At 50.2% G+C, this 24249-nt stretch overlaps 1 protein-coding gene across 5 annotated transcripts; it reads right to left on the minus strand.

Moving 5' to 3' along the window:
* Positions 1-841: 841 nt before the first annotated feature.
* On the minus strand, positions 842-15713 carry ZNF16 (zinc finger protein 16). 5 transcript variants are annotated; one of them, XR_003002708.1, is made up of 4 exons: positions 15586-15713; positions 12344-12548; positions 3566-5564; positions 842-1231 (listed from the first exon to the last, which is right to left on the minus strand). XR_003002708.1 is itself a non-coding variant. In XM_024741088.1 (3 exons), the coding sequence occupies exons 2-3, from the start codon at positions 12537-12539 to the stop codon at positions 3799-3801; spliced, it is 1962 nt and encodes a 653-aa protein (XP_024596856.1). In that variant the 5' UTR covers positions 12540-12548; positions 15586-15713; the 3' UTR covers positions 842-3798. The 5 variants fall into 5 exon arrangements, 4 of the variants coding, with proteins under 4 accessions (XP_024596856.1, XP_024596857.1, XP_024596859.1 ...); XM_024741088.1 differs by having other exon boundaries at positions 842-5564; XM_024741089.1 differs by having other exon boundaries at positions 842-5564; positions 15555-15679.
* Positions 15714-24249: the final 8536 nt, after the last annotated feature.

The following is a 24249-nucleotide window of genomic DNA, read 5'->3' on the forward strand; positions in this document are numbered from 1 at the left end:
GTATCTTGCATGGGGCATAGTCTCTCCCCTGAGCCTAGTCAGTTGCAGCTTTGTTCTCAAATAGAGGTAGGTCTGGGATCCGACACACAACCCAAGGTCACTTTAAGGAGGGTCCCCATTCCATACTCTTGTCCCTAAACACCAATTAAGTATGAGGAAAACTGCTGATTTCGGTCCGCTAACTCTACGAGGCTCCGCTGGATTCAACAATGAAACACGTGCAGCACGGCTGAGTGATGCCGGCCTGCAGCCAGCGGGCCGGTTAGTAACGGAGCAAGGGCAGAGACTCCCGGGTGATGTCACCGCATGGGCTTCCTGCTCACAATGCCAGTCCCAACTTTCATGGTCACCTGGAGAGGTGGCTGGGCACCCCCCACTGAAGATTTGGTTTGGTGTGAAGACTGATGATGCCACACACACCCCAAGTGCAGGAAAAGGCTCACCACTTACCTAACTGAGGTCAGCAGGGCAGGGCTCCCAAGAAGGTCCAAAGTGGTTTGAGAGCACGGGCAAAGGAGACTGGCCTGGGTGCTTACTGTCGTTGTGGTGGGGCTGGGGGAGCCCCTCCCCCACGTTCCAGCAGGCGCCTGGGTGGTCTGAACCTTCTGCTGGCCCTGAGGGAGGGGCGCCCGGGCTTCCCCATCAGTGTGGCACAGGGGTCGGGGGAGGAGGGGTGAGGCTTAAACACTGTCAACACTCAGACCCCAGAAAAATGGGCCTGTATATACAATGGGATACGGCTCAGCCATACACAAGAATGAAAATTTGCCATTTGCAACAACACGGGTGGACTTGGAGGGTGTCGTGCTAAGTGAAATAAGTCAGACACAGACAAAGACTGTATGATATCACTTATGTGTGGAATCTACAAATATACAACCAACCACTGAACATAACAAAACAGAAGCAGACTCACAGATGTCAAGAACAAACTAGTGGTTACCCGTGGGGAGAGGGAAGGGGGGAGGAGTAGTATAGGGGTAGGGAAGTAAGAGGTGCAAACCATTCGGTATAAAATGAGCCCCAAGGATCTACGGTACAACACAAGGAATACAGCAAATATTTTATGATAACTATAAATGGAGTATAACCTTTAATAATTGTGAATGTTGTCCACCTGAAACTTACTGCTCACCTCCCCGCTTGGAGTCAAGGTAGCTCTCTGGACAGTGGCTGTGCTCCCCGTCTCTGCTTCTTGCTCGGACCAAGTCTCAGCCCTGCACTGCTGTCCCTAGAGAATGAGTTAAGTGGTGGAATTATGTATGATATCTTTCCCCCTTTTCTTTTCTTTTTTAAAAAAATAATTTTTTTATTGGAGTGCAAGAGTGTTCCCTTTTCTCCCCCCTTTTCAACATTTGCATTTTCTAGAATGATGTTGATTTTAAATTTAAAAAGTCAAATTGGGGAAGCTCTATTTGAAATCATGGCTGTTACTCTCCCAGGGGCACAGATGTGTACCCCTTTGGAGCCACTCCCTGAGGCTGCGGCCAGGCTCTGGCCACCCGGGAACGAGGCACCCAGGCCCGAGGTCAGTGACTTTATCTATGGATCTCACAGACTCAGCCCTTATTCCCCAAGGAATACACTTCCAAGGACACCATGAAAGTCAAAAGGGAAGACACAGGCTGTGGTTGACGGACATTTGCTTTTCAAGACCATTCCTCTTTCAAAACATGACATCCTGAAATTAAAATTTCTCAGGCTGCAGACGGCACAAAATCAGGTGAATTCTCCCCAGCCGCCTGCAGGGCTGAGGGAGCAGAGGAGCCCCTTCCTGTGGACCTTTTGTCTCCCAGAGGTGGCAGCTGTTGCTCGCCTGGGCCTCGGCCTCGGGATTCACTAGCGGTTTGGAGGCCGGGGAAGGGGAAAAGGAGCTGAGAAGGCAGTGACAGAGAGAGGGGCACACACTTGCCCTGCCAACCTCTTCTCTACACAGCAGACAATCCTCCTGAGATGCACGTCAGGTCCAAGCCGTCTACATCTTGCCATTCCACCCAGCGTAGAAGCTGCAGGCCTGTGGGGCCCGCCCACGGTCTCACCTGTCTGCTCTCTCTTCGTCACTGTGCCCCTGGCCCACAGGCCCCCTGCTGCTGCCAACCCTAACCCTAACCCACCTGTCTGGGTCATTCTCTCCCTTGCTGCAGGTCATAGCTCACACGACGTCTCACTGAGGCCTTCTCTGCCCCCATTTAAGACTGAGACCCTCAAAACACCCAGACCCCATTTCCTGCTTTACTTTTCATCACAGCAATCATAACTGTTAGACAGTTTTCTCTCCCCCGATGGAATGCAAACTCCTCGACGGCAGGCATTTTTGTCTTTCTTGTTTCCTGCTGTATCCCCACTGTGAATGGCACAGAGCAAGTGCACAGCACGTACTTACTGAAAATGGGAGTCATCAAATCCAGGCTGGATGAGGAGCTGCCCTACAGTGAGAGAGTGCGAGGTCTCCTCAGGCAGAGACCGGGGCGGGGAGCTGGAGGGTGGCAGGGCAGGACTGCCGTCCAAGCTGCATCCCACTGGGGTGTTGCCTTGGGGGAGGGGCTGAGGTGGAGAGGAGGGTGTGACAGATGCCTCTGCAGGGCAGCAGTGCCAGCTGCTTTGCAGGGTCTCTGGGGTGAAGGTGGGCAGCCCATGCTGCCCAAGCCCACGGGACACACCTGTGCATCCAAGTCAACCCTTCCACACTCTGTTCTCTCCAAACTCCCACCACCTCTCCCTCCACATCTGCCACTGCTGGCCTTGCCTCTACTTCCTTGAAAACACAGGAGCCAAGACCTTACCTTCCCACCATAAGTACAAACCTGACGATACCTGCCCATTGCTACCCTTTCTCCTGGAGCAATGCAGGAGGTGCCCCCCACCCCAACCTATCCATCCCATAACACCCCCAGGTCAAGGCCTCCCTGGTGGTAGAGGTGTTGCTTCTGGGCCAAGTTCCCCCGGCTTGGGGATTATGGGACAAGTGCCCACCTCCTAGGGGCACCTAAGTGCCCCATAAATGTCTGATGATGGATCTGGGAAAAAACAGCCTGGGAGCCTGTGGGGTGAACAGGAGGGGCATGGAGAGAATGGACCTCTGTGGGTGAGGCCAGGACTGGAGCTTGGGAAAGAGCCTCACGTTTAATTGTGCTGCAGCCCTGAGTGGCCACGGGGGCCTGAGGCACAGCAGAGTGAGAACACACGACCTCAGACTGCAGGCAGGCACCAAGGAAAGGGGGCAGTGGGGGAATCCCATTACGGGATGGGAGGGAGAGGGGTGCGGAGCGGGTGGTGATGAGTATGCGCCACCTCTGGGAGAGGGTGACAGCAACCAGACCTGAAACACCCTTGACCTGACTTTATGTAAACAGAATGCCAACTGCAGCCATTGACAGCGAACTCAGTTCTTATGACTAGTGACCAAACAAAAGAAGTGCTGTGGTCATATCTCAAACTGAATGTCAGTCTACTCCCTTGGTTATGTTCCGTTACAGTAATAAACTCTCTTCCTAAGTATGCAGCCTCTATAATCTTTTCCCTTCTAACAAATACGGCAGTCTGATAACAAACTGGAAAAACAAACCGAAAAGAAATGAGGTCACACGCAGCAGGAGCAACGGCAGGGGAGTTGGGGGAGGAGCCTGTCTCACACGGTGGGGAGCCTGTCTCACAGGAGGGTCTCTGGTTCGTGGACAATGGCCGCTGTGGGCAGTGGCTGTGGAGTGGAGGGAATGAGAGAGCCCAACTCAAGTCTCGGGATGGGAGAGGCTGGGACGTTGCCAGGGGAGTTGGGGTGGAGCCTCATGCGGTTTCTCTTCACTCCCTGGTGTGAACCAGCTGGTGCTTGACCAACTTTGACCGCTGGCTGAAGGCTTTCCCACAAGCTGTGCAGTCATAGGGCTTCACCCCAGTGTGAATCCTCTGGTGCTGGATGAGGACCGAGCGCTGGCTGAAGGACTTCCCACACTCACTGCACTGATAGGGCCTCTCGCCGGTGTGGATGATCTGATGCTGAATGAGGTGCGAGCTCTGGCTGAAGCCCTTCCCACACTCGATGCACGCGTAGGGCTTCTCTCCAGTGTGGACTTTCTGGTGGTGGATGAGGTTTGAGCTCCGGTTGAAGGCTTTGCCGCACTGGTTACACTCATGGGGTTTCAACCCATTATGGATCCTCTGATGCTGAATGAGAGTTGAGCTCTGGCTGAAGGTTTTCCCACACTCAGTACATTCATAGGGCTTCTCTCCAGTGTGAACTCGCTGGTGCAGGATGAGGTTGGAGCTGCGACCGAAGGTCTTCCCGCACTCGCGACACTCATAGGGCTTGTCGCCCGTGTGCACACCCTGGTGCTGGATGAGCGCAGAGCTGTGGCTGAAGGCCTTCCCACAGATGCTGCATTCATACGGCTTCTCTCCCGTGTGGATGATCTGGTGCTTTCTGAGCACTGAGCTGTAGCTGAAGGCCTTCCCACACACACCGCACACGTGAGGCTTCTCTCCAGTGTGGATTCTCCGGTGCTGGATGAGGCTCGAGCTCTGGCTGAAGGCCTTCCCACAGTCACTGCACTTGTAGGGCTTCTCCCCCGTGTGGACCCTGTGATGCTTAATGAGGTTGGACACGCGGCTGAAGGGTTTGCCGCACTCGCTACACGCGTAAGGCCTCTCCCCGGTGTGGACCCTCTGGTGCTTCCTCAGGTGTGAGCTCTGGCTGAAGGCCTTCCCGCACACGTCACACTCGAAGGGCTTCTCCCCTGTGTGGACCCTCTGGTGTTTGATAAGGTTGGAGCTCCGCCTGAAGGCCTTCCCGCAGGCGTTGCACACGTATGGCTTCTCCCCGGAGTGGATTCTTTGATGCTGGATGAGGTTGGAGGTCCTCCTGAAGGCCTTCCCGCACTCACTGCATTCGTAGGGCTTCTCACTCACATGGGACTTCTGGTGCTTTTTAAGGCTGGAGCTCTGGCCGAAGGCCTTTCCACACTCAGTACACACGTGTGGCTTCTCTCCGCGGTGGGTAAGCCGGTGCCTGAGGAGGTCTGAATGTGTGCTAAAGGGCCTTCCACATTCATTACATATGAAGGACTTCTGTCCAGTGTGCGCTGTCTGATGCTGAATAAGATCGGGGCCTCCTTGGAAGGTGTTCCCACACTCGTTGCATATGAACGGGCTTTCAGCTGCGTGAAGCCCCTCACAGCTGATTAGGTCCATGCTGCGTGGGAAGCTCTGGCCATGCGTGTCGTGCGGATGTGGCCTCTCTTCTGCAGGGGCTCCCTGACATGCCACTGGGCTTGGGCTCAGACTGAAGCCTCTCTTGACCTTGTCACAGTCCACCTCTTTCTCTCCTGAGGAGCTCCTGAGAAGCACTTGCACTGGTGTGAAGTCCCCCTCCCAGCAGGGGGACTGCGCCTGTCTCTCATCTTCAGGGACCTCCCAGTCTCTTTCTAATGCACCGTCACAGAGTTCTCCAAGCTCAGGAGTCTGGGAAACATCACTGGCATGGTTTTCTGATGTTTCTGCCTGTGATTCCAAATCCTCAGAAGCTTCTTCCTTCTGAAGAAACTCCTTGCCCTCAGTCCTGGGGTCCCAATCTGAAATGACAAACAGGAAGTCACATGGAAGGAAACAGGGAAACACAGACAAGTCTGGGAGCATGGGACCCAAGGTGGGTGGTGGTCCCAGGTCTCTTGAGGGGACTGTGAGGGGCTGGCAGAGCTGAGGGGACCAGGCTGCACGGCAACTGAAAACCAACCCTAACCTGACCCCCAGACTCCACATCTCAGGAAAGCACCTGCAGTCTCCCGACTAAGGCCACCCAAAATCCTGGCCTGAGTTGAGGCAGTCCCTTGGCTGTCCTTCCCCTGACCCACAGCAGGTCATCAGCAGGTCCTGCTGGCTTTACCTCGGAGCGTGTCACAAACCCAGGCACTCACCCTCCCACCTGTTCAAGGAAAACACAGCTCCCTGCACGTTGCATTGCTAGACATTCTACCTGCCTCCTGTTCCAGATGCACAAGCCTGGAGTCGGCTGCTTGGCCCAGCTCTCATTCTCTGGGCGCCCACCACTGGCTTCACAGGTATGGGCCTGGGCCCAGGCCAGAAGGTGCAGGGCCCGTTCCCTTCAAGGAAGCAGAACTGGCTCCGACTGCATGGTGATGACTCTGGAATGTCAGACTCCATCCCACTTGACAGAGAAGCCTTCAGCGACCGTGCCCCATTTGCCAAAGCAACCTGTACCTCTCGGTACCTGCACTGTGACTGCACTTTGTTAGCTGGTACCAGGGCTCAGCTGCTGCATCCATCCTTCCGTGACAGAGACGTGCACAAGGCTGCTTGTCACACCGGGAGGCACCCCCTTTTTCACACCTGAAGGACAAGGAAACTCTGCTCTACTGTATCTCTCTCTCTCGTTATACCTGAGACATCCAGGCCAAACCACCCTTTGCTCCTGCCTGGATGGGGAGCAGCTAACCTGGCCTCCCACCTTCCCCTCCCGCCCACAGCAGTCTGGTGACAAGAGCACTTTGACAACCTCCCCCCTCTGCTCCCGCTTCTCCTGAGCAGGAGGGACCCGCTCCCCTTGGGGTCTGCCCTCCCCGATGGTCCTCACGCTCCCTCCTTCCCTTCCCTTCTGCCGGTCTTGGCTCAATCACCTCACGGGAGAGGACTTCTCTGACCACTGCCCCCAACAGGGCTCCGCGTCCCAGGGCTGGGGCCACCCAGTGGTGCTGAGTGGGTGGGTGAAGGACACCCCTCCCTACCCCCAGCCTCCTTGGGCCTACTGCCCTCTGACCTACCCCTCAGTTCAAGACAACTGCCTCTCCCCACCTGGAACTTCAATCTACCACCACAATAGCAGTCTGTCTCCCCCACCCCAACTGGAGGCTTCTGTTATGCTTGGGTCTCAGTGCAGACCCAGCTTGGCCATACGCTCAGCCTGTTTGCCTACCATGCCCATGTGCCTGGTGGTGACAATTCACATTCTGGTCACCTGACCCACGGCCCAGCTAGAAGCCCCTGCATAGAGTCTCTGCCAGGACCCCCTCCTTGGAGCTTGGCCATGCGGCCAGCACACAGATGCAGGCACCATGCTTCGCCTTCCTGCTGACCCTCATGCAGGCCTGTCATCACTCGCTGCACGCGGGCTACCATCTTCTCCCAGAGCCTCAGCCCCTGGGCACCTGTGGTAATGTCCACAGGCTGCTGGACTGACTGACGGTGGTGGGGGGAGGCACAGTGACGGCTGCAGGACAGACAGGGAGGTCACTGGAGGAAACAAGGGTCTGGATGGGATGACACAGGGTTCACTATGTCCCCCGCTGCACCCCATGACTGATCCGCGGGGTTCCACCCTCTCCTGGTTGCGTGTGGGGAAGGGATGGAGCTTTTCCATAAAGGGTCAGAGAGGGACCATCTTGGACTTTGTGGCTACACGGTCTCTGTCATATGGTCTGCTTTGTTATAATCCTTAAAAAACCTTCAACCGTTCTTTGCTTGCAGGCCCCAAACAACTGGCTAGCTGGATCTGGCCTGTAGGCCATGGCTTGCTGAACCCTGACTGAGGTAAGGTCATTACTGTGGCTCAGGAAGTGGTGGCAATAGGAACTGGTTTTTGAGCCAGAGCTACTGTCAACCTGGAAGAAGTTTACTGAGACAGGAAACAAGAGCGAGTGAGGTGAGGATGATGAGAGGGCATTTTTGATTTGCTAAACTGGATACAATTCTCCTCTGCAACATAAGAACTATTGGAAAAATAATGAAAGTTCCTCTTTTGAAAGGAAATATAAAGTCATAGAAATATGGCTTTCCTTAAGAAAAATCTTTAAAAAAATTGGGTTTAATGGTGAAGGAAAAGATTTGAAAACAAATACACTTGTTTGCACTGTGTTGCCCCCACAAGTGTGACACCAAATGGAGAAAAGGGTGAAGACTCTGAGCCCTTCCAGCACACAGCAAACCTGTTAGACTTCCTGAGAGACAACACTAAAGACCTTTATGATTAGTTTCTTCCATGTTTGTGAAAAAGTACCCCTGTCAAAGCCACGCTTGTGAGCGACACGTGTGGCTGTGGCTGTTGAGGGGCAGAGCTGTGGCTCTCCAGTGCTCACCCTGCCGTCTGCCACACAGACCCCAGCAGCACCGCAGACTCGGGCGGGGTCTCCGTTAGTCTCCCATCTCCCACAGGGGCTCTGTTTTCATTTTACTTAATAGTTTGTTGAGGTGAAATTGACAGACAAAAAATTAACTGTTTGAAATGAGCAATTCAGTGGCATTTAGTGCACTTACAATGTTGTGTGATCAACATCTTCATCTTGTCCCAAGACATTTCCATCACCCCAAAGCCCCTATGCACTAGTTTATCTCCATATTTCCTGGCCCCCAGCTCCTGGTAACCACAAACCTGCATTTTGTCTCCACGGATTTACCTACTCCTGACATCTTATATGAATGAAATCATATGATTATGTGACTTTTGAGGCACACTGCAGCAGGTGTGTAAATAAGGGAGCTTCACTCCCTTTTTTGACTGAATAATATTCCATGGTGTAGATAAAGCACATTTGGCTTATACATTCATCCAATGATGGATGTCTGGGCTGTTTACACCTCTTGGCTATTGTGAATAGTGCTATGAACACGATATACATGTACTTGTTTGGGTATCTGCCTTGAATTCTTGGCGCATATATCTAGCAGTGGAATTGCTGGGTCATATGGTAATGCTATGTTTCAACTTTCAAGGAACTGCCAAATTGCATTCCAGAGTGGCTGCACCATTTTACATTCCCACCAGCAATGTATGAGGGTTCCAGTTATCTCCAAATCCTTGAAAGCACTTGTTAATTATTTACGTTATTATTACAGCCATCCTAGTGGGTGTGAAGTGGTAATCTTACTCGGGTTATTTATTTATTTATTTTTGTGGTATGCGGGCCTCTCACTGTTGTGGCCTCTCCCGTTGCGGAGCACAGACTCCGGACATGCAGGCTCAGCGTCCATGGCTCATGGGCCTAGCCACTCCGTGGCATGTGGGATCTTCCCGGACCAGGGCACGAACCCGTGTCCCCTGCATCGGCAGGCGGACTCTCAATCACTGCGCCACCAGGGAAGCCCCTTACTCGGGTTTTGACTTCATTTCTCAAATCACTGATGAATTTGAGCATCTTTTTGTTTGCTAGTTGGTCATTTGTATATTTTCTTTGGAGAAATGTTTATTCAAGTCCCTTGCTCATTTAAAGAGTGGCTTGTTTGTCTTTTGTTGTTGAGTTGTAAGAGTTCTTTATATATTCTGGGTACTAGACCTTTGCCAGATATACAATTTGCAAAGATCTTCTCACATTCTGTAGGATGTCATTTCACTTTTTTCATAATGTCCTTTCATGCCCCGAAGTCTTTAATTTTGATGAAGTCCAATTTACCTTTTTCTTTTGTTGTTCATGCTTTTGGTGTTGTATCTAAGAAGCCACGGCCAAACCCAACGTTATGAAAATGTAATGTTTTCTTCTAACAGTTTTATGACTTCAGTTCCTGAATTTGGTAGTTGGATGATTCTGAGTTAATTTTTGCATATGGCATGAGGTAGGGAGCCAAGTTCACTCTTCTGCACATGGAAATCCACTTGTCCCAGCATCATTTATTTAACAGAGTTCTCTCTCTTCACTGAATGGTCCTGACACACTGGTTGAAAATCAACTGGCCTCAGATGTATGGGCTTACTTCTAGACTCTCAATTCTGTTCCATTGTTCTGTATGCTTATCCTACATCAGTACCAAACTGTTTTGATTACTGAAGCTTTGTAGCAAGTTTTGAAACTGGGAAAAATGAGTTCTCAGACTTTGTTCTTTTTCAAGCTTGTTTTGGTTATTTGGGGCCCCTTGAATTCCATATTAATTTGAGGACTGACTTTTCCATTTCTGTAAAAAGGCTGTTGGAATTTTGACAGGGATTGTATTGAATCTGTAGGTTGCTCTGGATAGCACTGACATCATAACACTATTAAGACCGAAACATGGACATGGCATGTCTTTTCAATTATTTAGGTATCCTTTCTTTCTTTTTTTTTTAAATATATAAATTTATTTATTTACAGCTGCATTGGGTTGTTGTTGCTGTGCGCGGGCTTTCTCTAGTCGCGGTGCATGGGCTTTCTCTAGTTGTGGTGAGCGGGGACTACTCTTCGTTGCAGTGTATGGGCTTCTCATGGCAGTGACTTCTCTTGTTGCGGAGCATGGGCTCTAGGCACGCAGGCTTCAGTAGTTGTGGCATGTGGGCTCAGTAGTTGTGGCTCGTGGGCTCTAGAGCACAGGCTCAGTAGTTGTGGCACATGGGTTTAGCTGCTCCGTGGCATGTGGGATCTTCCTGGACCAGGGCTTGAGCCTGTGTTCCCTGCATTGGCAGGCAGATTCTTAACCACTGCATCACCAGGCAAGTCCCAGGTATCCTTTAATTTCTTTTGGTGATGATCTGCAGTTCTCAGCCAACACATCTTTCACCCACTTGTTTAAATTTATTTGTAGATTTTTTTCTTTTTGATGCTATTATAAATGAATTGTTTTAATTTCCATTTCAGATTGTACGTTGTTGGTGTACAGAAGCACAACTGATTTTGTGTGTTGACTTGTACCCTGCAACTTTGCTGAATTCATTTATTAGCTCTAGTAGCTTTTTAATGGATTCTTTGGTATTTTCTATATATAGGATCATGCCTTAGGCAAACAGAGGTAGTTTTATTTCTTCTTTCCCAATCTGAATGCCTTTTATTTGTTTTTCTTGCCTGATTGCTCTGGTTACAACTTCCAGTACAATACTGAATAGCACAGGTGAAAGCAGGCATATTTTCCTGATCTTTGGGGAAAAGCTTTTAATCTTTCACAAATGTGTATGATGTTAGCTATGGGTTTTTCATGAATGCCCTTTATCATGTTGAGGATGTTGCCTTGTACTGAGTTCCCTCAGTGTTTTTATCGTGAAAATGTATTTGGTTTTATCAAATACATTTTTTTGCATCAATTGAGATGATTATAGCTTTTCTCCTTCATTCCATTAATGCAGTAAATGACACTGATTAGTTCTTATGTTGAACCACTCTTGTATTCCTGGGTTACATCTCACTTGGTCACAGGATATAATATTTTAATGTGCTGCTGGATTCAGTTTGCTAGCATTTTGTTGAGGGTTTTGCATATATAGCCATAAAATGTCTTAATATATAATTTTCTTTTCCTGTGATGTCTTTATTTGACTTTCCTTTCTCTTCTATAGTTTGCAAGAGTTTGAGAAAACTTAGTGTTAATCCTTCTTTAAATGTTGTTAGAATTCACCAGTGAAGCCACTTGGTCCTGGATGTTTGTTAGTTTTTTTCTTTTTTTTTTTTTTTGTGGTACGCGGGCCTCTCACTGTTGTGGCCTCTCCCGTTGCGGAGCACAGGCTCCGGACGCGCAGGCTCAGCGGGCCCATGGGCCCAGCCACTCTGTGGCATGTGGGATCCTCCCAGACCAGGGCACGAACCCGTGTCCCCTGCATCGGCAGGTGGACTCTCAACCACTGCGCCACCAGGGAAGCCCAGCAAAATGGTTTTTAAAACATGAGCTACCATCAATCTTTTTTTCCTGGAGCAAGAATCCTGGCCTAACTCACCATTCTCTGCCTGGTATACCCCTGGCCATCTGGCAGCAGGCTTTGTCCCTCAGGGCCACTTCTTTGGCTCTGTCATGTTTTTCATCCTCTATCCATCTCCTCCCTCCAACACACCTAGGACTGCCTTGTGCCATCTCTGCCCTTAGCCCAACCTTCCCTGGCCACACAGGGTCTGAACAGGGTACTCTGGCCAGATGTCCTGAGTATGACAAAAGGTCCCACATAGTTAAGAGTGTCTTCTTGTAAAACAGCCACCATCAGATCCCAGTAAGGAAAGCTAACAGTGAGTAACCATCCTGATCACTGCTGAGAGGTCCACAGAAGAGGTGAGTTAGTGAGTGGTGTCCAGGAAGGACTCTCTGGTATCTGACGGGGATGGGAGCAGCTGGGCAGTGTGAATAGAACAGGGCCAAGGCTTGGATTAGGGCAGAGACCCGAGGGCACGGACTACCACCAGCCTGGTGAGTAAGTTAGGCAGGGCTCAGCTGGTGACCATCATGTCACACCCCTCTATGTCAGGTGAGGAAAGCAGTGTCCCACTCAGGGCACCAGGGCAGCCAGGTGCCAGGCCAATTTCCTCTGTTGGCCCCTTGACCTCCAGCCTTGGCCCCTCAAGTTCACAAGGCACTCTGCCCCTAATGGTGACACACACACCTCCTGAGGTAAGTGCAGGGTGATGTAGACAAAGTCTCCTCAGAACAAGGGCATCGGTGGGGAACTCACACCCAGTACCTGGCTGCTGATGGTGAGGGGGGGTGGCTTCTGGCTCAGCGTCACCACAGCAGAAGGGACCATGAAGTGCAGATCCAGGGTGGGTCACAGCGGGAGCATCACTCACACAGGCCTGTGTTCTGGGGGTCCAAGGAGATGGTCCAGGGACTGAGGGTTCCATTTCTGCCTCTTCAGGGCGTACTCTGAGGCTGGGCATGGCTGGGACCTGGAGACCAGCAAGGACACAGGTGAATGTGCAGAGGGGATAACTCCAGGGGTTCACCCATCCACCAGGTAGGGGTCACTTCCTTCACCCCTGCAGCCTGAGACCTCTGGAAGGCCTGGTAATTGATGCCACATTCCCTGATCTTGGAACCAAGGGAAGGGTCAGCCAGCCACGAGGACACAGACTCACAAGCCAGGGCCACAGGTGGGAAATGGTGAGATGCTGACCACAGAGCAAGGTGAGCACACAGTGCCTTGTTGGCACCACCTGGAAGGGCCCAAGCTTTACCTGATAAGAGGAAAGCAGCTCCCATGGAGCCTGTGCCTGCTGTGGTGGGCTTGTTCCTGACACAATGCCCTGAAGGTGGACCACTGGACCCACTCACGGGGGAACAGCAACTCCAAAGGTTGGGTTGCCAGGGGTAGCCTGAGCTGCAGACATGCACAAAGTCATCACAGTGCCACCCTATTGGTCAGCACTGAGTTGTGTCCCCCTGGCAGCATCCAGAGTGGGTGTCCCCATCCCCAACCTCCTGGGCTGTCCTCCCACTGCACCAGTGGCTCCCTCCCAGACTCCCCATCTCCCTCTTCACGTTGGTGCTCCAGGGTTCACTTCTGTATCTATACCAACTTCCTTGGTTAATCTGTCCAGTCCTGAGGCATCAACATCATTTATCCCGTGAAGACTCTCAAACCTGGCTCATCTCCAGGTTTAAGTGGTCTCTCTGAGCAAGGGACAGGACATTCCCACCCAGACACATGATGGGTTCCCCACATGGACCAAGTTACTGATTTCCTCCACCCCTCCCACTACCCTGTCTCTGAGCAAATGCACCATGCCATGCCCAGCAGCCCATCTGGGAGTGGGGCAACATCCCTCAGCCCCTTATTCATATTGTACCATGAGCAGGTACCAGTGACCCGTCTGCCCTTCAGGGGTAGAGAAGATGAGGCAAAAGCCCATTGTAGACACTGCCTGCCAACCCTTGGACTGAATTTCTCCTCTTGGGACACACGCTTTCAGTGTTTCCAAAACACCCACTATATGCCAGCGTGTTTCCAAAACACCCACTATATGCCAGCATCTATTCCAGGGACAATGTGACCATCACCCTCATGGGTTTCAGTGGGGAGACAGATAATAGCAAATGCATCAGTGAGATGGGCAAGTGCTCTGGGCACAGGTAGCAGAGAAGGGGTGGAGCCTGGGGCAGGCGGGCATTTAACCAGGCCCAGAGAAGAGAGGGTTTAGGCCATGCCTGGCTGGAAAGGTAGAAGAAGGCAAGGGTGAGATGGGGCAGAGGTGTGAACAGAGCTCAGAGACAGTTGCTGGAGGACAGACTATAAGAGGTCTTGACTGCCTGATGAAAGTGAGACATCAGCCACATTTCTACATTGGGAGACAGAACTAATGAAACATCTTAGGAAGATTCACCTGGCGTGGGCACTCAGAGGGATGGTGCATAAGATTCAAAGCAAGGAAAGCACTGACTCAAGGCACTCATCCATGTAGCAGCAGACAGAGAAGATGATGCTTCCAAGGGGCGAACCTTCACTTTCTTCCAAGGGGAGAGTCAATCATTTGTAACATTTATTCAGTTCATTTTATTTTAAAATCTTCAAGTTATCATCCCTGTTTCTGAATAGGGGCACAGTCATATGGCTCAAAATTCAAAAGGTTAAAGAGGACTTAAGGTGAAACATCTCCCAGCCAGCCACACTACTCCTTCCCAGTTTCCAACGTGTCCTTCCTGATTACTCTAAGCTTACACAAACAAATATGTGTATTCTTTCTTTGCCTTTTTATTATAAATTGTACCAAACTAAGCTCATTTTAAGATTTTTATTTGTTTATTTATTTATTTAGGGCTGAGTTGGATCTTTGTTGCTGCATGCGCCCTTTCTCTCGTTGCAGTGAGCTGGGGCAACTCTTTGTTGTGGTGTGTGGGCTTCTCATTGCAGTGGCTTCTCTCATTGCAGAGCATGGGCTCTAGGCGCCCGGGCTTCAGTAGTTGTGGCTCGCGGGCTCTAGAGTGCAGGCTCAGTAGTTGTGGCGCACGGGCCTAGTTGCTCCGCGGCATGAGGGATCTTCCCATACCAGGGCTCGAACCTGTGTCCCCTGCATTGGCAGGCGGATCCTTAACCACTGCGCCACCAGGGAAGCCCCGAAAACTAAGCTCATTTTACATTTTGTTTTTCTCACTTCAGTATTTGTGGGATCTTGCCCAGGAGGACACAGACTGATCAGTGGTAGCAGACTGCTCCTCCTCACCCATGTCCACATCCTATCCCTAGAACCTACACTACACAGCGAAAGAGATTTTGCAGAGGAAATTAAGTTTACGGGCCTGGATTACCTTGGTGGACCCAATCTAATCACATGAGCCGTTGCTGACTCAGATGCACGGGTCATGTGCAAGGAGTGGGGCCTCCAAGAGCTAAGAACAGTCAGCAAGGAAAAAGCAACCTCGGGAATTGGATTCCACCAGTGAGCTTGGAAGCTGATTCTCCTGGCTAAGGGCTCAACCTGGTGCTAAGCAAAGATACAACTGTGAAGACCAGCAGCCACTTGTCCATAGCAGGCATCCACGGGATGGGCATGACCCAGCCTCAGTCCCACTCCCTTGGGGGAGAATAAATTCCTCCCCATCCCCAGAGCCCCTTCTCCATCTGGAGGGCGAATCCACCACCAACTGGGCCTCCAGGCAGGACATCTGGTGCCAAGCGACAACCCCATTCATTTCTCACCCGGCTCCGTACAGTTCCGACGTTCGCACCAATTCCTGAGGCCCTTCCTCCGCCCCAACCCCGCGCGTCAGGACACTATTCGTGCACACTTGCCCGTCGCACTGTAGCAGCCGCGCCACGCGGTCCCGCAGCCCGGCTCCAGGTCAGGGGTTGCTCGGCTCCGCCGCGCACCCTCTGCAGGGCGCCCCTCGCACGCCCTCTCGGGAGGGGCCCTCGAAGGCTGTGACCCGCCCACGCCCCTTTACGGACCCCCGCGCACCGAGCCTAGGCCTCCCGGGGCCGGCACCCACCGCGGCGGCACCGGAGTCACGAGGGAGCGCGGTCAGCAACGCCGAAACGCCACCGCGCCAATCGCCAACTCCGGGAGTCGCCCCGGGAACAGAGGAAGGCCGCGGGCCCCAGGCCACTCGGCCCTTAGGCGGACCCCGGAAGTCCCGCTTCGACTTCCGGCTCGTGGACCCGCCCAGCCCAGCCCAGCCCAGTGTGGCCGCTCTAGACCGCGGGAGGACGAGCGACTCGGTGGATCCATACTTGACCCCCGCGAGGTGCCAGGAGCCGCCGGGAGCCCCGCGATCAGAGTCGGTTCGTGCAACTAACCAGGGTGGCAACTACCTAAAAAAAGACAAGCGATTATAAATGCAGGGAGAACTAGGGACTTAGATACACAGGTACCTAGAATCGGAACAGGTTTTGCTTGATGAAAACATGATGATGCACGTGGAAGAAACTGAATCCCTCAATCAGTAAATGATTCGACAGATAGATGGAAAAACTCAAATTCCTTAAGTGGGACTGTCCATGAAACATTTACAAAAATTGATTATACAGTTAGACATAAAGAATACAAATATTTTAAAGTATGCATTTAAACTACCAAAATTAGAATAGAAATACATAATAAAAAGTTGACTCCCAAAACTCTTTAACTATTGGAGTTTACGAAACGCTATCTACATAACCTTTGAATCAAAAATGATACTAGCTGGAAAATTACAGACTATTTATAAAGCAATGAAAAGCAAAACACTTCATTCTCACACCTACGGAACCCAGTGTAAAGTGTAAAATATATAATATCCACTGAATATTTTCATAGAAAAATATATATGACTATATCGCCTTAAATACTTTTTCTTTATTAAAGAAGACAAAAGCATTTATCCTTAAGAAGTTAGAAAAAGGAACATTTCTCCGAACCAGCAATAACCAATCAGGTAATGTAACAAAAATGAAATCTCTTGGGACTTCCCTGGCGGTCCAGTGGTTAAGACTCCATGCTTCCAATGCAGGGGGCCCGGCTTCGACCCCTGGTCAGGGAACTAGATCCCGCATGCTGCAACTAAAAAAAGGTCCCGAGTGCTGCAACTAAGACCCGGTGCAGCTAAATAAACAAATATTAAAAAAAAAAGAAATATCTTCCACAATAGCAACAAAAACTATGAAATACTGGGGAATTAACAAAGAGCACTCAAGTTTGTACGGCAGGTTCCCCTATGCAGTGATCAGGGACCGGCGTTCCTTGGCTGAGGATTTTCCACTTGCTGACTCGGAGGGGAAGAGGAGAACACATAATAGGGATAAGAAGCTGCTTCTCCCAGTTTTCCCACGTGGCCGCCTGCTGTAGCAGTATGCAGCCCTTGCCAAGAGTACAACCCAAGTCCCATCCCATCCCTGATGCAGCTCAGGTGAGTCCCTCTGGACAAGGTGCAGCCTCTCCACCAGGTCCTATAACTAAAGGGCAAGTTGCCTGCCCCCTGACACCCAAGTTGCAGTGTGGAGAAAGAGGATGGGCAACATAGCAGTGTCCAAACTATGCTGGCTGGGTCCGAGGAAAAGTCTGATGTGGGGTTGTTGTGCAGACTGTGTAGATATTTTATTTTTTAATATTTATTTATTTATTAGAAAAAATCTTTTGGCCACACTGTGGCATGTGGGATCTTATTCCCCAACCAGGGATCGACCCTGCACCCCCTGCATTGGAATCGTGGAGTCTTAACCACTGGACTGCCAGGGAATTCCCTGTAGATATAAATAAATATATATATATATAAAACATATATATAAATATATATGTTATATATATAAATATATATATTTTTAAAAAATAAATTTATTTATTTTATTTATTTATTTTGTCTGCATTGGGTCTTCGTTGCTGCGCGTGGGCTTTCTCTAGTTGCGGCAAGCGGCGGGGGTTACGCTTCATTGTGGTGCTTGGGCTTCTCATTGCGGTGGCTTCTCTTGTGGAACAAGGGCTCTAGGCACGCAGGCTTCAGTAGTTTTGGCACATGGGCTGAGTAGTTGGGGCTCGCGGGCTCTAGCGCACAGGCTCAGTAGTTGTGGTGCACGGGCTTAGTTGCTCCGCGGCATGTGGGCCCAGACAAGGGCTCGAACCCATGTCCCCTGCATTGGCAGGTGTATTCTTAACCACTGCACCACCAGGGAAGTCCCTGGTAGGTATTTTAAATGCAATGATTTCACACGTATAAGTGACTTTAGCCCTCATCTCTGTGCAGGGTGTGCAGAGTCTCCTGTGGGCAACTCCACATGAGTGCTGGAGACCCTCTCCCTGGGAGGGAGGAGCTCCAGGACAGCACCCGGTACCCAGAATCAGCTCCAGGAGGAGCTCTATGGGCCCTGGGACTCATCAGGTCTGACTTGGCCCTCCGGGGGCCTTCCTTGTCCATGACCCATCCTCTTGCCCACCTGCGGAGGGAGGTAATAGGCTGCCCTGGCTGGGACTGTCCAGATTTACAGGGGCCTCCTCATTGACAGTTGGAAGCCTGGGTCAGCTTCTTGTCTGCATACTTCCATTTAGTTCCACATGCAAAGGCCCCATCTAGTCACAGGTTAAAGCCCGAGGTCCCTTGTCTTTTATTTATTGCCCTCTAGATGCTTGCCCTCCTCCTCTCTCTCTCCAGCTCAAGGTACCTTGAGACCACCTGCAATGCCAGGCCTGCTTACGAGACTTGGTCAGCACAAATCACAGGCCATAGGCAGAGGGAAACTCCCCTTGTCCATCTCTGCTCTCCTCCACCTGTACCTCCGTCTGCCTTCCCTCAGCCTGAGTCTCTCTAGGGGGGCTCTGTTGAAAGTGGCAAGAAGTAACCAACCCTTGCCAACATTCCAAACAATTCTGAACCAATTTCTCTAGGGTTATAGTTTTAGTCACACGTTGTCTACTCCTAATACATCATAAGCAAGGGTCATACCAAATACTTTTCCATGCATAGCAAGGGTTACCAGCTTTCTACCTGTAACACCTCTGCCCTAACTGCCTGATCATTAAGCCAACTGCACATGTAGTAGGTTCTGTTTCAGCACCTACCTACTGCCAGGTATCAAGTACTGGATTAGTTAGAATAAAGCTCAGCTGATGTAAAGAGGCTCAAAACTAACATTGGCTTCAGTGAGACAGAGGGCTGTTTCTGTCTCCTGTGATAGACCACATGGCTGTGGTGGCTGTCCTCTTGAAGATGGAGGGGCACAGGCCCCTTCTACCTGAGGGCTCCACCCTGCCCAGAGCTTAGTCACCATTTCAGCCAGTGGGAACAGGACAAGGTGACACCTTGAAGACGCACGTATCGCTTCTGCCTGTGACCCACATGCTACATCTCACAGCATTGCAACTTGGAAACATCACCTTTGCTTGGATGGGCAAGTGTCAGGTAAAATTTCATGTCTGAAAAGGACAGGGAGAATGCAAAGACAGTCAGGAAGAACCAGCAGGCTCTGCATGTCCACCACAGGGGAAAATAACACAGTCAACCCAAAACCAGGCAGCAACATCAGAAAACTGAGGAAAAAGCTGATAGATGTCCAAGACAAAAACCCACCATAATGTGCCCATTGAAAAGCACGTTTGAATAGAATATGGTTGATCATAGAGCCTTTGACCAGGTCTCTGCCCAAACCCCGTCTCCAGTGGGCCTCAGGTTCTGGTCAGGGGTGGGGTGTAGGCTGGTGGTTAGAAAGTCACCACCTCAGGACCACTGGCTGTCCCTCTCAGTGTCAGCACATCTACCTTTGTTTTTCTGTGACAGTTCAGATTGGCTGAAAAGTAGTGTTTTTCATCAACCTTGCAATAAAATCATTTAATTCTAAACTAATTCATGAGATGGTGGCGTTTTTACTGTAATACATAATAGACCACTAAGAAATGTATTGAGAAGAAGTTATTTAATAAATTTAGAAGGAAAAGAAAGGGGGAAAAAACTGAAAATAAGAATGGGCCATAAAAACTATCCAAAATTGCTTTTCACAAGACAAACTATATAGTGAAGCCTGAAAATTTCTGTTAAATGGTTGATTGCTAAAAAACAAAACCAAAACATAAAACTAGATAAAAGCAAAAAATGAAGAAATCAGAACTAGTTGTTATGGACTGAATGTTTGTGTCCTCCCAACATACATTCATATGTTGAAGCCTAACTTCCCAAAGTGATGGGATCGGGAGGATGGACCTCTGGGAGGTAATTAGGTTTAGATGAGGTCATGTGGGCGTGGCCATTGACAGAACTAGTGTCCTTATAAGACACAGAACTAGAGTCCTTATAAGACACTGCAAAAAAAAAAAAAGAAAGAAAGAAAAGAGGAGAGCTGTAGAGAGAGGTCCCGTCTTCTTGGAGAATACATCAGTAATCATGTATAGAATGTCGGTAGAAATATGGACAGTAGAGGCCATTCTGGTGAGGCCTCAAATGGAAAAGAGGAACATGCTATCGGAAATTTGAAGAAAGGTGACCATGGTTATAAAGCGGCAAAGAACTTGGCTGAATTGTGTTTGTGGGAAGTAGAACTTGAGCAATAAAACTGGATTTTTAGCTGAGGAGATTTTTTTTTTGAGGAGATTAAAAAATAATATTTATTTGGTTGCACTGGGTCTTAGTTGCGGCACACGGGATCTTTAGTAGTGACATGTGGGCTCTTAGATGTGGTATGTGGGATCTAGTTCCCTGACCAGGGATCAAACCTGGGCCCCCTGCTTTGGGAGTGTGGAGTCTTAACCACTGGACCACCAGGGAAGTCCCTAGCTGAGATGATTTATAAGCAAAGTGTTGAAGGAGTGACTCTTAGAGTAAAATGTGAGAGGAGTGAAGTGAATTGAAGAGGCATCGTTAAGCAAAAAGGAACTAGAATGTAAAGATTTGGAAAATTCTCAGCCTGTCCATATTGCAAAAAATGAGAAAGTACATTTGGAAGAGGACACCACGGATGTGGCTAGGTTATTACTCAGTAAAGAGATCATGGGATTATATGAGCAGAAACACTTCTGAGATCCCGCAGGACTGAACCATAGAGCTATTTAGCTATGATGTGCACTTTTCTGCAAGACATGGGAAGAATGGTCATAAAGGCGATTCAGGTATCATCAGGGCCACCTTCTCGGTTTCAAAGGGGGAGCCCATCACCATGGTTTCAACAGGCCAAATAGTGGCCAACTGATGCCTTGGGGGTGTTCTCTGGAGCCTTCTCTTTTTTTTTTTTTTTGCGGTACGCGGGCCTCTCACTGTTGTGGCCTCTCCCGTTGCGGAGCACAGGCTCCGGACGCGCAGGCCCAATGGCCATGGCTCACAGGTCCAGCCGCTCTGCGGCATGTGGGATCTTCCTGGACAGGGGCATGAACCCGTGTCCCCTGCATCGGCAGGCGGACTCAACCACTGCACCACCAGGGAAGCCCTCTGGAGCCTTCTTGATGCGACCCCGGGGGGTCACTGCTCACTCCCCATGTCCATCCTGCGGAGGCCCCTCACTGCTTTAACACCGCAGAGTTGGCTCCCTCACTGTGCCAGCAGCAGCTCCACCGCTCCTCTCCAGGGCACCCCATTCTACACCTGGGGCCTCAAGTGTTCCCCGTGGCCAACACCATGCTGTCTTCAAGCAGCCCCACATTTTGAGGACTAGACTCCCGCTCCCCAGCAGCCCCCCTGTGCCCGTCCCAAAGCCTCACTGCAGGTGCATGCACTGTCTCTCTCAGACCTTGGGGCCCGTGCTTCATGCCCTCGTGCGGACTCCCCTCAGCTCACTGCCCTCCACGCCCTTCCTGCTGACCTTACCCAGCCTCACTGCTAGACTGGCCCTGGCTCTTTTGGTTCGGGATGTCACGGAAGACTGTCTGCACTTGCCGCCCACACGTGTGCATGCCTGAGACAGCCTGGCTCCGGCCCCTCTCCCACCTCCCCCAGGGCTTTATGGGCCAAGCACCTGGAGGTGTGAGAATGAACGCGTGGGTTGAACGGAAGCTCCATGGGGCTCCCAGCTTCCACGTTGATTCTCTGCTGCTTCCTGGGTCTCAGGGCTGCCATAGCCTGGTTCTCTAGTTTTTCTCATAATAAATGCCATGCGGAAGACTGGCAGGTCTGCTGCCTCAGGGAGGATCTGGTAGAGGTGGGTTCTGGGCAGCCCGCACTCCCTCCCACTGCCCTGTTCTCCCTTAGCTCCCGGGACCTAGGGGAGCTGTCAGTCCTTGGAGCCTGGGTGCACTAGATCAAAGCCTGTGATCCCAAACCCAGAAATCTGATCCCCTAACTTCTTCCCAAGGGTGTGCAGTTGGAAGTAAGAGGTGGGGAACAAGTGACTTGAGATTTCTCCATGGTTGGCCAGTGTTTGAAACACGCAGCGACCACTGGTCTACATGAAATGCTTAGGATATGGAAGCAAATAAAGACCAGGCCCCACCCTCAAGCAGGCCCCACAGTGTTGAGGGGAAAACAACTGTGCCCATCCCAGGGCACGCAGCCTGCAGGGCCTGGGGACCCGGGCCCTGCAGCTACTTGCTGTATTCTTCTAAGATGAGAGCTTCCTGAGGTGTTCCTTCAGCCGTAGTAGATGGAAAGGATACCTTACTTCTTCTGTTCCATGCCCAGCTATTCTACTCCCTTCCCCCCTCTATTTTTCTTCATAGAAAAACAGAATGTTGGAGCATTCACCACCGTCCATTTATCTGCTCACCATCTTTCTCCCATGCTAGAATGTATGCTCTATGAGGGCAGGGATTTTGTTTCATTCACGGCTCTGTCCCCAGCATCTAGAACCATACTCACAATAGGTACTAATTATATATGCTTGTGATTACATGAACCCATGAATCAACGATACTAGTTCTCTGTTAAGGTAAGAGAGTGCTCTCTGGGAAAAAATGATGCCACAACGTTCCATGGGTTATCACACATAAATCTCTTTGTAATACGAGTTGCCCCACACCCCCACCCCCTCTTCTTTTTTGGCCTGAGAAAACAGGCCAGTGAGGTAGAGGTAGGATTATTACCCAGGCTGTCCCTCTCCAAAGGCGATATGCTCTTTCTACAGTTCTTGCTGCTCTGACAAGCGTGGCAGGGAAGACAGCTGGCTTTGCTCTGCCCCTGCTGTGTTCTGAGCAGCACACTGGTTACTCTGTAAACTTGGTTCTACCTAACCCCCTAATAGTCCTTCAGAGATTGGTATTTTTATCCCCATTTTGCCCACAAGCACAGTCTGAGAGTTTAGTTTGCTCAGAGTAATCCAGTATACAAGGGGGGAGCTGGACCCACCTCCTGTCCTGTCTAATCCAAATATTCCTATCATAACAGCCCTCGCTCTGTGAGCCAGAGAACTCACGTGAGGATTCTGACATGGTCAGTGTGTGTACCCCTCCTATGTATTCTTGATCTGGGTAAATACCATGGGGTGATTTTTGGGTCCCTCCGATCCTACCATGAGATGGTCTTGAGCTAAAACTTCATTTGCCCGTTGACTCCCTAAGCTCCTACACTGGCTGCTGAACAAGATTTTGAATTAACATCAATTCAGAGCCAGAGTCCAGTAACCCCTGCCATAGCCCAATCAACCTCAGACCACTTATACTCTGACAAAGTCAGGGTTATAGATCCATTACAGTGAGGGCGACAAACACACGAACGGCAAGTGTCTCACCAAAGAAAGGAAAACAGAGTTACAGGACTTGGGGAGGGGTGGAGTTTAGGTGAAATCTAAGCGGAGCACTGTCTTGATAGGCAGGCAAGGCAGGGCTGAGTCATCGTGGGTCATCCTCAGGTCTGGACTGTGAAATGGACCTAAGCTCCTGTTTCCTTGGAAACCACAAAATTTAGATGTGGAACTTGGTGTCCAAAACTTATCCGATTCCAGCTGTAAATCAAGGCTGCTCCTCTGTGTCAGTGACTTAGATCCACCAAGAGTGGGGTGTTTCATTCTTGATGTCGTTTCCAACACTTGCTGATGTTACAGAATAAAGTTTCTCCACGAGCAAGAAAGCAGAGGTAGAATGTTACATTTTGTAGCTGCACATCTCTTTGGGAGAAATATTGTTTCCTATTAACTCTGAAGCTGGTTTTTTTTTATCTGTGTCTGTTATTCTAGCCTGATGAACAGTTTACCAGATTTTTTCTTTCTGAGTCCGAGCTAATTTTTACTTTCACATCCTTGAAAAGTGTGGGTATTTCCTGTCCTCTAATGTACAGTTACCCCATCAAATGGCCACATTCCCTTTGGGGGAGAGAATAAAACATAGTATAAATTTTTGGGAGAGTATCAGGGTCTTTCCCCAAGGGAAAGCTTGCCTCTTCTTTCATGAGGTTCAGGTGTCTTTTCACCAGATTTAATGTTTTTTTCACTAGTATTGATATAACCTTTAGTAGGCTGCCTACTTATTTCAGTCACCATCACCATTATCCAGGGCCAAAACATGTGGTCAAACAATTCTATTACTACTCTGGTCCTGGGCCTGTTACAGTGACATGACTGCCCTGTCTTTGAAAGGGTTACATGCTACTGTCTGCTATTTGACCACCCCCACTGAGCGTGGAAACCATTTTCATGACAGCCCCTCTTACCATCATTCCCAGCCTATAGAAAATAGCCACTGTAGTCTTTCATGGATGCTGGCACGTCCATCACCAACGCATTTCTCAAAACCTGGGTGAAAGAAGTGTCTCTAGACTCTCCTGGAGGACACAGGC

The sequence above is a fragment of the Neophocaena asiaeorientalis genome, unplaced genomic scaffold, assembly GCF_003031525.2.
Source record: "Neophocaena asiaeorientalis asiaeorientalis breed wild unplaced genomic scaffold, Neophocaena_asiaeorientalis_V1.1 scaffold177, whole genome shotgun sequence".
NCBI classification, from domain to species: Eukaryota; Metazoa; Chordata; class Mammalia; order Artiodactyla; family Phocoenidae; genus Neophocaena; species Neophocaena asiaeorientalis.